We start from the raw sequence: 13,828 nt of genomic DNA on the forward strand, positions 1-13,828 counted from the left end.
GTTGGCACACCTGGTTGAACGCACATTGTGTGCAAGGACTCAGATTGGAGCACCCCGGCCCCCACCTGCAGGGGGAAATCTTTGCGAGTAGTGAAGCAGGGCTGCAGTTGTCTCTCTCCCACTCTATCTCCTCCTTCCTTCTTGATTTTTAGCTGTCTCTATCCAATAAATAAATAAAGATAATTAAAAAAAGAAAAAAGACTATGGGGTGGGGAAGAAGGTTCAGGTCCTCCTGGAACATGATGGCAGAGGAGAACCTAGTGAGATTTGAATTGTTATGGAAAACTGAGAAACGTTACACATGTACAAACTACTGTATTTTACTGTTGACTGTAAACCATTAATCTCCCAGTAAAGAAATTAAAAGAGAGAGACGTGTAAGAGATATGCCCAACTATCAACGCCCATGTTCAGCAGGGAAGCAATTACAGAAGCCAGACCTTCCACCTTCTGCATCCCACAATGACCTTGGGTCCATACTCCCAGAGGGTTAAAGAATAGGAAAGCTATCAGGGGAGGGGATGGGATACAGAGTTTTGGTGGTGGGAATTGTGTGAAGTTGTGCCCCTCTTATCCTATGGTTTAGTCAATGTTTCCTTTTTTTTTTTTTTCAATGTTTCCTTTTTATAAATAAAAAAGAAAAAAAAAAAAAAGAAAAAAGAAAGACAAGAAAAGAGAGAGAAAATAAAGAGATAGGTCCAAGGTATAAGAAACATACCAGTCCCCACCTGTAGGGGGAAAGCTTCACAAGTGGTCAAGGTAGTACTGCAGGTGTCTCTGTCTCTCTCCCTCTTTATCTCCTCCTACCTCTTGATTTCTGACTGTCTCTATATAATAAAGATAATAAAATTTAAAAGAAAAATCACTGTAAAAAATTTAAAAAATAAAGAAAAAAATTGTTAAAAAAAACATACCAATAAATGAGTGGTAAAGCTAGGAACAAGTGTTGTACCAATGAAGCCCACTGATTCCCTTTCCAAAGAGCCCTATGCCTTTTTCACAATCTGTAGCTGCAGGTAAGTAGTTTCTCTCAAATACAACAAAATACATACTTGTAGCAACTGCTTATTCTTACAATTTTACTCCCAGACTACTGAGAAGAATAAATACTGCTACAAAAATATTATTGTCATAGGTTGACAGCAGTGAAAAACACAATTTGTAACAATTATCAGAAAGTTAGATAATTAAAGGGTTTAGCAAATCTGAATTCAGAAAAACACTGTCCAACATATAATCACTGACTTTAACTTGTAATACTCAAAAAGCAATACATAAGTATGAAATAATATGAGAGTACAACTGAAGAAATATTGTAGGAAGACTGAAGAGTATTTTTATTTCGAACATTTATGCTATTAATCTAAAGCTCTTCTGTAAGTCTAGAAATTTATTTCAATGAACCTGTCTTACACATTAATTCATTATTAAACTGTTAATAAACATTGGATCCGGTTTTGTGATTAAAGGTAGGAAATCCAGTTCAGAAAATATTCTGCCTATAAACATTGAACACTTTATCAGAGTTAAAAACATGACTTAATACTTAAGTTTCAGAAAATGAAATTGAAATTAATTGTTCTTCCTATTTGTAATCTTGCAGAATAATTCACCTCTTACTGAGGAGAGAGAGAGAGAGAGAGAGAGACTGATTTATTTATTTTAATGAGAGGAGGACAGAGAGAGAGAGAGACCAGAGTACTGCTTCCTCTGGCCTATGGTGGTGCTAGGGATTAAACCTGGGTCTTTGGATGCTCAGGCATGAAATTTTTTTTTTTTGCATAGTCATTATGCTCTCTCCCCTGCCCAAAAAGTAACTGATTTTAAATGGCTCAATAATCAGCATAAGATTTTTCTGGTTTTTATTTATTTTGCCAACAAGGTTATGCCTGAAGCTAGGTGTCTACATGACATCTTCGCCATTCCCAGTGGCCATTCACCCCCACTTTTTTTTTCTTCTGATAAGAGACAGAAGTAGAGAGGGAGAGAGGAAGAGATTTGCCTGCAGCACTATTAAGACTGCTCATGAACCTTCACTTGCAGGTGGGGATCAAGGAATTAAACCTGGGTCCTTCGGTATGTTCAGTTTGTATTTATTGTTGGAAGTTTTGCACCTCTGCAATTCTACACTTCTAGCAGACATTTATTTAAAGTTTTTAAATTAAAAAAATTCATATGATGTCTCTTTTAGGTGGAACTTAAAAAACAGGGACAGAAAGGAAAAACACAAGGCAAAACTTGGACTGAGTGGGGTGTATTACACCAAAGTAAAAGACTCTGAGGAGGGATGGGAGGGCAGCTCACCACTATACCACCAATGCACCATATGGGGAGGGATGGGTTGAGAGGTGGTGAGGAATGTCTTGGCATCTTGATGTATGATGCGGGAAAAGACCCAAAGTTGGAGGTGAGAGAAGTTCTGTAGATACCTAATCTGGGGAGATGAGACAGTCGCCATGTGTGAACAACTTACTCCCTATTAAAATAAAAAAATTTTTTTCCAGCTAGAACAACAGAGAGGGAGACAGGGAAACAGAGATATCACAGCACTGTACCAACACTCACAGAGTTTAGTCAGGTGCCATGGATGGTGTTCCTGTGTGGCAAAAGGGGTTAGAACCATGTACATTTTATCTAGTGAGCTGTTTCTTGCCCCCTAAGCACGAGGTTTGAAAGCTTTGGGATGGTAAAGTGTCTTTAAAGAAAAATCATAATATCACAAAATATCATTTTTACTAGACAGAAAGCAGGGAGTCTCCATAAGAATTTTTCATTTCCAAAATACATTTAGCCTTTCTGGTTCCCCCAAAAGCAATTGATTATAAGCTTTTGTGGAGCTGCAATGTGGTAGCCCTGGCTACTTTTTAGGCATTGAGTGCCCAATCCCTGGAGACTAGAGACTGAAGAGATATCTATCATTCAACAGCATTGTATGACTTTTAGAAGGAAAGAAAATAACAATAAAAAAATGTAAACAATCATGTATAATTAATTTGGGATACTTAGGGAAATCTGAACACTGGGTATGTGAGAATATAAAGTTTTTGTTTTTCTAGGCATGCTAATGGTACTATGTAGTCATTAAAAGCTGGCTTTATCTTTTAGAAGCATACGCTGAATTAAAGTTAATTTGTTTTAAAATAATCAAGAGAGTAATGGAAGAACATGGATGTGGGCAAGATAGATGAAAGATTAGTAATTTTTAAAGTAGGAGGGGTTTCATAGTAATATGCTATAAAATGTGAATATAAACTTTCAAATAAAAAATTCCACTTAAAAAGTTTTCTATATAGAAATAAATAGGGTTTAAGGCAAAACCATCACCACCTACTTTAGATCTTGCTGACTATTTTTCTTCTTCCGAGGGGGTTTCTTCTTTTTCGGTTTATTTGCATTGGCATTATTTTGCTTATTGTTTACCCCAAAGTGGCCTGCAGAGATGTCACTCTGCAATAAATTGACCAACAATGGGCTTGTTAGTGTGACATCCTTATTGACTGGAAAACCTGGATTCTGACCACAGGACATCTGATTTCCATTGGGTGCTCCACTGAAAGGTGGATTGAAAGGCATTCCGTGGCCTGAGAAGTGGTTTCCCGAGGCACTGTTTCCCTGCATGGCCTGCACATGAGGGGGTACCATGTTACTTTGTTGCATGCTAACATCAGGCATCATCTGAGGCAAGCTGACATCATTATTTGCTGTAGTAGCAGGATCACCATGCTGCTGGGTCATGTGTGGGCTGGGTCCTGGTGGTCGCAAGACCTGTCCCTGAATCCCCATAACCTGAGATGAACTGTTGTTCACAGGTCCTTGCTGGGACAGCATCTGTCCTGACATCTGTCCCGTAAACTGCACCATGTTTCCTTGCATGTTTGGATTTGGTCCCCTCATTATCTGTGCTGGTCCCGGCATGACACTGGATTGGTTCTGAGTATTAAACTGTTGCTTATTCCCCTGCATCTGATTGGTCATTATCTGCTCTATCATTGGGTTCTGCTGGAGCAAAACTTGCCCCTGAGGCCCCATCATCTGGTTATGTGTTGTCATCATTTGTGGGCCCGGCTGGGGAAGCATCTGCTTGGGTGGGGTCATCCTTTGGGGCGAGGGGCCAAGATTTTGGTTTTGAGGGTTCACTATCATCTGACCCTGTGGCATGAGCTGGGCCCTTGAAAGGATCATAGGGTTCTGAGGGTTCAAGGTTCCTTGTTGTTGGATCATCTGACCCTGGGAGGGCACAATCTGTTGGTGTATGTTCATCAGCTGAGATGGTGGGCCCTGCTGGGGCTGGCCCTGCATGTTGCCCAGGTTCACTTGAGGAACCCCAGAACTACCAGACTGCTGGTTGTTCATGTTGCCATGAATTCCCATGAGGCCGGGCTGCATCATATTTGGTGGACCATGGGATACTGTCATCTGGTTTTGAGAAGGACCAGCTCCTTGACCACCTTTAAAAAAAAAGAAGAAAAAAAAAGTTGCAGAAAGAAATGCTATTATCTTATTGGTTTTAATATACTCAAATCACCTTAATTAGTAAAGCATCTACTGCCTATCTATAGCTACTGACCAACATATACAAATGTGCTGTGCTTGACATCTGAACATTTTCTAAAGTACCAAGATATGATTGAGTGTGCTCTTAATGACCATACAGCAAAGGTGAAACCATTTCTTTACTCTGATTTGAAAACTTAAAGATAACATTTCAAAGATAATATATTTCCCTCTAGATTAAAGAGAAAGGCAGCATCTCATTGTTTAAATATGCCTTGTAGATAACTGAAGAAAACTACTGAAAAAATCTGTAGGCTAGTAAAGTACACTCTACTATAGATGACTCAGAGAAACAATGTAATATATACTCTCTAAGGAAAACTTTTACAGTGCTAAGATGAAATTTTAAAATTCTTTTTGGAAAGTTAATAATGACTTAAAGGTTTTGTGTGTGACATCTCCATACTGAAGTTTAAAGAAAAGAACACCTAGTACTTCCTAATAATGAGTTTCTTTTGTCTCAACGTGGCAAAAATGATTTGATCTGGAAGCTGAGCCATTAATGAGAGACAACTGACAAGATGACCCAGAAACTGCAGACATAGGATAATTCATAAGGAATGTTAAATTTTCAGTGACACTTTCCTCTGATTGCCCCTGGTGGACCACATAAGACATATTCTGTTATCTCTAATTTAGACAAAGAAAACTGAAAACTTATAAAACGGAACACTCGAAGTTACCTTGTAGGTAACTTTAAAACCAGAAGAATCAAATTATTTCATTACTTTAAAAAATTTTTATTAATGATTTAGTAATGATCGACAAGATTGTAGGATAAGAGGGGTACAATTCCATACAATTCTGACCACTAGAGTTTTGTATCCCATACCTTCCACTGAAAGGTTCCCTATTCTTTTTTTTTTTTTTAATTTATTTTTTATTTTTTTAAAATTTTTTTCCTCCTCCAGGGTTATTGCTGGGCTCGGTGCCTGCACCATGAATCCACCGCTCCTAGAGGCCATTTTCCCCCCCTTTTGTTGCCCTTGTTGTAGCTTCGTTGTGGTTATTATTATTGCCCTTGTTGACACAATTCGTTATTGGATAGGACAGAGAGAAATGGAGAGAGGAGGGGAAGACAGAGAGAGGGGAGAGAAAGATAGACACCTGCAGACCTGCTTCACCGCCTGTGAAGCGACTCCCCTGCAGGTGGGGAGCCGGGGGCTCGAACCGGGATCCTGATGCCGGTCCCTGCGCTTTGCACCACATGCGCTTGACCCACTGCACCACTGCCCGACCCCCAAGGTTCCCTATTCTTTATCCCTCTGGGAGTACAGACCCATTACTTTTTTTTAAAGATGTACTTATTAGTGAAAAAGAGAGAGGGAAGGAGTGAGGGGGAGAGGAAGTGGGAGACAGAGGGAAAAACAGAGCAGAGGGGAAAAGAGAACAAGAGCATCACCCTGGAATATTCAGGTATTCAGTGCTGGGAACTGAACTTGGGGCCTTTTGCATATAAATTCTGTGCTCTACTACTGAGCCACCTCCCCAGCTGTTTTACCGTTGTTCTTTAAATATTTACTTAGAAGAGATGGGGCCTCACACATGTGTGATTTCATTGCTCCTGGGGATTTTTATTAAAGGATATGTAACAAAATACCAAAGCTTTCCTTGGTTCTGAGGCACTTCCATGTGGTGCTGAGGCTTGAATCAGCCTATGTGCTTGGCAAGGGATTTGTCCTACTAGGTGAGCTATCTCTCTAGGGCCTCACTTTGACAAAAAATCATTTCACAAGAGAAGAGTTTCACATGAGAGAGATGCCAGAGTACATGTGACACTGGATAATGAACTGGGTGCTTCAAGAATGTAAGTCCTATACTCTACCAGTCATGAAGCTATTTCTCTGGCTGTAATAAAAGGTTTTCTTTCTTTTAAAAAATATTTTAATTATTAATTTATTGGCTAGAGACAGTAAAACTGAGAGAAGAGGGGGGAGACAGAAAGGGAGAGAGAAAGAGAGAGAGAGAGACACTTGCTGCTCAGCTTCACCACTCTAAACACTTCTCCCCTGCAGGTGGGGGTGGGGGCTCAAACTTGGGTCCTTGTGCATGGTAATGTGGGCATTTAACTAGATGTGCCGCCATCTAGTGCCCCTGCAATTTTTTCATTGTAAAAACAACCACCATCGGGGGTCGGGCGGTGGTGCAGTGGGTTAAGCGCATGTGGCACAAAGCGCAGGGACCGGAGTAAGGATCCCGGTTCGAGCCCCCGGCTCCCCACCTGCAGGGGAGTCGCTTCACAGGCGGTGAAGCTTGTCTGCAGGTGTCTATCTTTCTCTCCCCTTCTCTGTCTTCCCCTCCTCTCTCCATTTCTCTCTGTCCTATCCAACAACGAATTGCATCAACAAGGGCAATAATAACCACAACGAAGCTACAACAAGGGCAACAAAAGGGGGAAAAAATGGCCTCCAGGAGCGGTGGATTCATGGTGCAGGCACCGAGCCCAGCAATAACCCTGGAGGAGGAAAAAGAAAACAAACAAACAAACAAACAAACAAACAAAAAAACAACCACCATCACCAACACCAGCACCACTACTGCTGCCTCTACTGCTGCTGCCACCGCCACTGCCACCACCACCATTATTACTAACCAGGGCTTTGCTGGACTTCACACCTGTGTGATTACACTGCCCCTGGCAGACTTCTTCTTTATTCAGATAATGGGTAAGATAGAGAAAAAGAAATACCACAGCACCAGTCATGGAGCTTCCCTTTGGCATGGTGTTTTCATGCTGTGGCCTGGGGCTTGAACCAGGATCCTTTCACATGGTAAAGTGTGTGCTCTACTGAATGAGCTATCTTCCTATCCCTATCTTTTAAGAAATTTATTATTTAGTTATTTTAGGAGAGAGCAATGGCATATGGAGGAGCTGGGGATCAAATCTGGACGCTAAAGCATGTTTTTTAATGTACTGAGCTATCTCCATGGCCATTTATCATTATTTCAAAACTTTCTCCTATAGAAAATATAAGTTCATATACTCAAGAATGTAGTTTTTGGGGTCGGGCGGTAGCGCAGCGGATTATCGACCTTCCCGTGGTGCATCCCGTGAGTACCCATTCATTGGGGAAACTGACGATCCTTCCTAGCTGACTGAATCCACATGGATCCCAGTCACTTTCAAAGCCATTAACTGGCTACGGAAGAAGGGCAAACACTAGAAGAAGAGGTGCACAAGGTGCAAAGCGCAAGGACCGGGGCCCCACCTGCAGGGGAGTCGCTTCATAGGCGGTGAAGCAGGTCTCCAGGTGTCTGTCTTTCTCTCCCCCTCTCTGTCTTCCTCTCTTATCTCCATTTCTCTCTGTCCTATCCAACAATGAAGAACATCAACAATAATAATAATAACCACAGCAAGGCTACAACAACAAGGGCAACAAAAGGGGGGGATGGCCTCCAGGAGCAGTGGATTCATGGTGCAGGCACTGAGCCCCAGAAATAACCCTGGAGGCAAAAAAAATGTAGTTTTACATTAGTAGATATGGAAAGTCATCCAGTTTGCTTTATCCTCATCTCTAGTTCAAGATGTAGTTTGAACTTTTACAGCTATTTAGGGCTTTTGTCCGTCATTAGTGATTTACAGTAAAAATTGGAGCTGCATAAATTAACTCCATTTGGGGACAGGAATCCAGAAAATATTTGAGCCACTTCATTCCAAACTGCCTGAATGAAAGACTATACTTTCAGGGATTATTTCTATAGTTCCAAACTGCCTCAGTGAGAAAGGATACTGGGATTAGTCATGCAATACTTAAGCAACCAGAAACCTGAAGTCTGGGTTTATGACAATATTGTTTTACAAATACTTTTTAGCCATTCTGGTCTATATTTCTCCTCCAAAGTTTCTATGTACATATAATACACTGCTGCCATTAAATATGAACTGATCTAGATCTAATCTTTAAACTCCAAATTATAAAGCAGAATTCAGACATTTAACATAAACAAAACTAACATACACCAATAAAGAGTCTAAAGGTGCTTCTTGGGCTCATCTGACAGAATGTACACTTTAGTGTATGTGAGGACCTGTGTTCAAGTCCTTGGCCACCACATGGAAGCAACATGCAAAGGAAAAGCTTCATAAACTGTGGAGTGGTACTGTGTGGTCTCTTCCACTCTGTCTCTTATCCTCTATCTGGAAAAAAAGAGTCCACTGGGAACAGTGGGACCACATGGACACAGAGCCTCTGCAAAGCCTTGGTAGGGAAGAATAAAGCTTCTTTTTAATTCGCAGTTATCAAAATCCCATGTGCTTTCCTATCCTTGTACCTATAGTTTTCTGTTGTACTTTCACTAACTCAGAGGTCATCAAGGATCACATGCCAAATTAGGGTTGCTAGATGGTAAATAAACATTTATTTATTTATTTATTTATTTACCAGAGCACTGATCAACTCTGGCTTATGATAGTACCAGGGATTGAAGTTGGGACCTCAGAGTCTCAGGGATTAAAATCTTTTTGTATAAGCATTATGCTAGCTCTCCAAATAATAAACAGCAATTATTTATTTATCTGTTTATTTATTACCAAAGCATTACTCAACTCTGGCTTATGATGGTGCCAGGGATTGAAGCTAGGACCTCAGAGTCTTAGCCATGAGAGTTTGTTTGCATCACCATTATGCTTTCTCCCTCACCCAATAAACAGCACTTAGAATATTACCATGTTCAACTCTTATATGTTATATAACAGAAGTATTAAGTAGTTGGAGCAGAAATCATATAACCTACAAAGCTTACAACAGTAAAGCCTATAGTCTAAAATATTTACTCTGGTCCTTCACAGGTGAAAACAAGGCTGATCCCTGCACAAACAAATTTCATAGCATCTCCTTTCTTTATGTATTTATGGGTTCCTGAGACTTGTGAGTTACTTTCAGTGAATTAGTTATTTGCCAGGACAGTAATTTTTTTTTTAATATTTATTTTATTTATTTATTCCCTTTTGTTGCCCTTGTTGTTTTTTTATTGTTGTAGTTATTATTGTTGTTGTTGTATAGGACAGAGAGAAATGGAGAGAGGAGGGGAAGACAGAGAGGAGGAGAAAAAGATAGACACCTGCAGACCTGCTTCACCGCCTGTGAAGTGACTCCCCTGCAGGTGGGGAGCCGGGGTTCGAACCGGGATCCTTATGCCGGTCCTTGTGCTTTGCGCCACCTGCACTTAACCCACTGTGCTACAGCCCGACTCCCAGGACAGTAATTCTTTATGGGTTTGAAATTCAGAGGGAAAGATCAGGACTTATTTGTATATCCCTCACTCCCCCCACTTTTAACTGTATGTCTTTGCTGCCTATTACTGATCTACTGCAGAATACTTAGTAAATGTTGGCAGAATAAACCACAGAAAACAAACCTGCATGCTGGACATTTTGATTTGCTTGAAGCTGAGGGGCTCCTGAATTCCCAGGGGTAGTTGCTGTAGTCGAAGGCACCTGACCTTGCATAAAGTTCGGATTGGCCTGTCCTGCTGAGAAGCCAGGTGGGAGGCGTTTAGGCATTCCTTAACAGAAAACAATGAGTAAGGCAGTTACCTAACAAATTTATACTCTTCATTAGATATGGAATGAATAAGGAAGGATGAGCTGCATGAAGTCTCCACTGGCTTAGCTCTCTCTGTCACACTGGCAAGATTTTTAATAAGGCTGGGAAAGATGGTTAAAAAAATCAACACAATCTCTTACATGAGCATTGTCAAAATGAAAAATAAATACTAAAAAGTTACACTTAGAAACATGCCAAGGAATTGATGGCAATCTGCTCCCTGAATGTGATCTGAAGCCATGTCACAGCAAGGTTTAGGACTCACTTTTCTAATACAAGAGGGCCCAAAACTTTCCATACTTAAACACAGACACCAAAGATGTATGCTAAATTCTCTTACATTAAAAACTGATTAAGAAATACTTTCAAACAAAGAGCTGGGTCCTAATATTAAGGGCGAGCAATTCCCCCCTACACACACGTTTAGGGAAATGTATGGCAATTTCCTTTGTGGAAAATTTCCTCCCAATATGGTGCTTGTCTCTTCGGAAGAGACACAAGCTTAGAAACAATTTTACAAGCCCTTAGAGTTGAGGCCAAATTAAATTTATCATTATGTCTTCTGCCTGTAAGATTTACTGCAATTCTGATAGCTATGGTACAAAAATTACTTTAATGGAATCTTACTAAAGTACAACATATCCTTTTGTAAGATTTAATTTTAGAAAACAAATCTGAAATAAGGAAAAATCTCAGAAACCACTCATTATTTATAATTTGGGCCTTGATGTGGCCAGATCACCTAGGTGAGCATATCATTTGCTCTATGAAAGCATCAAGACCTAAAAGTTTACTTAAAAAATTTTTTTTATTAGTCCATTTGTTTTTTTAAAGGGCCAAATTTTCAATGTCCTGAAAAACACTTTGTAGACAAATATGTATTTGTCATTTCTTTCTTTAGCAGTGACAAGTCCCCATTTGCATGCTTCCACTGTAATCAATGATTCCATTTGTAGGAACTACCCAGCTTCTACTGATCCAGAGCTAGATGCCCAGAACAGTGAAGTTTGGAGCTGTAACATCTTTGCATTTTCTAAAAATTTCTTAAGAGTCCAAAATATTAGAGCCTGCAAATCTATAAAATTAATTATAAGAGGGTGAAAAGACTGATGAGCAACTTAATTTCACCAGAAACCATGAGAATATGCCTTTGCTATGTTGCACTAAAGATGCAAGTGCTTTTTCTGGGTAAACAATGGGTGTCTTGGCGGTGGGGCATGTATTACTGACGCTCTCTATACCTTACTAAACAGCTCCAAGCACATTCATGTGCACTACACATCAATGATTAATAAGAATAAATAATAAACATGGAGATGAATAAGTTTTACTGTAATCGTTTTACCTCTCACACATTAAGCTCCATTGCTTTTTCTTCATACAAGTGGCACCTTACAAAATAAATAAATAAATCTCCTTTAGGTATAACTGGTGGAATTCCCTCTCTAAGGAGCAGGCATTGGCATTATTAAACTATAAGTCAATGATTTCTGAACTTACTTCCCTTTAACACTTTAGTCAAACTTAATAAACACCATGCTTTTATTTTAGTAACTACGATTATTAAAATAAAAAACTAGAGGAGATACTTCCCCAATAAGACCTTGTAGTTTTCATTTTTCTTTATTGCAAATTATTATTTTTTTCAACAGCCAAGTAATTTATGTTGTTATTAAAAGTGCATGTTTCTCTTGGACATTTTATCAGATCAAGCAAAAATAATTTGAAAAACAAAATCATTATCTCTAAATTGAATTTAATTTGCATTTTTATCTAGAATACTAGCTTAAATGTAACCAGTAAGATGCTGCATAATGTACTAAGTTAATAATGTATCACAGTAACTAATATCAAGTGTCACCACTATATCCACAAAACCAAGTAATTACATTCTTATTTAAATTCACTTGTTAACTTCAAAAATTGACATCCCACTATGATCTAGCTCCAGTAAATTTACCAACACAAACAGCTTCCGTGTTCCTCACCTCCTAAGCCTGGGTGTAAACTCTGTGGCCCCTGGTTTGGTGGTTGCTGCTGCATCACCATGAAGTTAGGTGGCACATTTCCCTGTTGAACCATAGGATTCCGACCCGGAGAGCTGACAGGCTGTTGAAATCCCTGGGGAAGTGGGTTATTTTGAGGTGCCCTTGGTCCCATTTGCTGCTGAGTTTGGTTAACTGTTGGGGAGGATGCAGGGGATCCTTGCTGAAAGGAGGAGGGTGAAGAGGCAGGAGACTTGTTGGTGAGGTGGGGCTGCTGCAGAGGGGTTGGTACCCTGGAGGGCCCTCCCTGCAAGCTCTTCATCTGAGGAGCTGTGAATTGGCCTGGATTGCTCATTTGAGGAAAGTTTGTATGGGCTTGTGAGGCTTGCTGGCTTCCAAAAGGATAAGGAGGGGGAGGGTGGGAAGGTGTCTGTACCGTGGCTAAGGATGGTCTTGCCTGGAGTTGTGGCTGCATTGGGCCAGGCAAGGGAGCTTTCTTCCATGCTTGATTTGTAGTCATTGTGCCCAGTGAACCCTGGGCTGGAGGAGGCTGAAGGGCTCCAGAAGGCAGCTGGTTCCAGCCTGGAGGAACAGGCACCTGAGTTGGGGCAGTAAACTGGGGTCGAATTCCCTGTGGCTGCTGCTGCTGATGCTGCTGTGGGGGTCTTGCTTGCAACTGCTGCTGTTGCTGTTGCTGTTGCTGCTGCTGCTGCAGCTGGGGAAAATTAGCTGGGTTTATTTGTCTGTTCAACGACTGCATTGGGTGATGCTGGGGTGCTAGAGATCCTGAGGGATGATTTTGTTGTTGCATGTGAAGCCCAGAGAGGAGTGGATCCATTGCATCTGTTTAAAGACAGTGACACAATAAATAATTACTGCAACCTAAAACAGTGGTCTTGGCATTTTATAATATAGAGTAAAATCTGCTGAAATGTTTGAGTACATCCTATATGCATAGTAATGTATCAAGATGACAGAAAGATGGATCTTGTCTAAAAAGAGATTATGGTCCAAAAGTAGATATATGTACCAGCCAAAATATAGAAAGTGGTATTTTTCAAATATTCCAAGGAGTTTCTTTTTTTAATTAATTTTTGTGGCAACAGGGAGTGAACTGAGGGTCTTAAACATGCACAATACCATTTAGTAGCTTCCCTGGGACAATTTTTAAAATGTTATGTGTTTAGGGAGAGAACAGAGGGAGAAATAGGCAGAAAAGAAGAGATATCACAGCACTACTACGTTTGTGAAGTTTCCTTTGGTGTTGTTCATGGTGCTCTCATGTGGTGCCAGGATCGAACCTACGGCTTCTCATATGATAAAAACGTGTGCTTTATCTGTTTAACTATTTCCCTGCTTCTCATCCTCAATGGGGGAACTACACTTACTAGTTTCAGAAGAAGACCTACAAAACATAGTTAAGAATATCTGAGAACACTGGATCTAACAACCTGAGGTTTTTTCATTGTAGGACTTTTAGTGTCTTTAACATGCTTATTTTGAATCTTCAAAAGAAAGGTAAAGTATAATAAATTTACCAAATTTACATGACTACAGAATTCTCAAGTCATAGAATTGTCTTGCAGGGCTAAGTCAAGAAATGAATCTTTACCAGTTTTTTTAAATTTTCATTTTTGCCAAGAAGGGTCTCACTGCTCCCAGGTTACGTGTCCACTCAGATAAGAGAAACAAGAGGCACCACAGCACTGGAGCTTCCCCTGGTGTTCTGAGCATGTCTAGATA

The 13,828-nt window shown here is 40.2% G+C and overlaps 1 protein-coding gene across 9 annotated transcripts in view; it reads right to left on the minus strand.

Annotated features, from left to right (window-relative positions):
* NCOA6 (nuclear receptor coactivator 6) overlaps nucleotides 1-13,828 on the minus strand; it is a 137,510-nt gene that overhangs the window by 36,132 nt on the left and 87,550 nt on the right. For 7 of the 9 annotated variants that reach the window (XM_060188646.1, XM_060188648.1, XM_060188645.1 and 4 more), the window contains 3 exons: nucleotides 12,089-12,928; nucleotides 9,913-10,059; nucleotides 3,332-4,448 (listed from right to left, as the gene is read on the minus strand). In XM_060188646.1, the coding sequence (XP_060044629.1) occupies nucleotides 3,332-4,448; nucleotides 9,913-10,059; nucleotides 12,089-12,928 (2,104 nt within the window). The remainder of the gene's footprint in view (nucleotides 1-3,331; nucleotides 4,449-9,912; nucleotides 10,060-12,088; nucleotides 12,929-13,828) is intronic. The other 2 variants (XM_060188652.1, XM_060188651.1) reach the window with 2 other exon arrangements.

Source organism: Erinaceus europaeus, chromosome 1 (assembly GCF_950295315.1).
Source record: "Erinaceus europaeus chromosome 1, mEriEur2.1, whole genome shotgun sequence".
NCBI lineage: Eukaryota > Metazoa > Chordata > Mammalia > Eulipotyphla > Erinaceidae > Erinaceus > Erinaceus europaeus.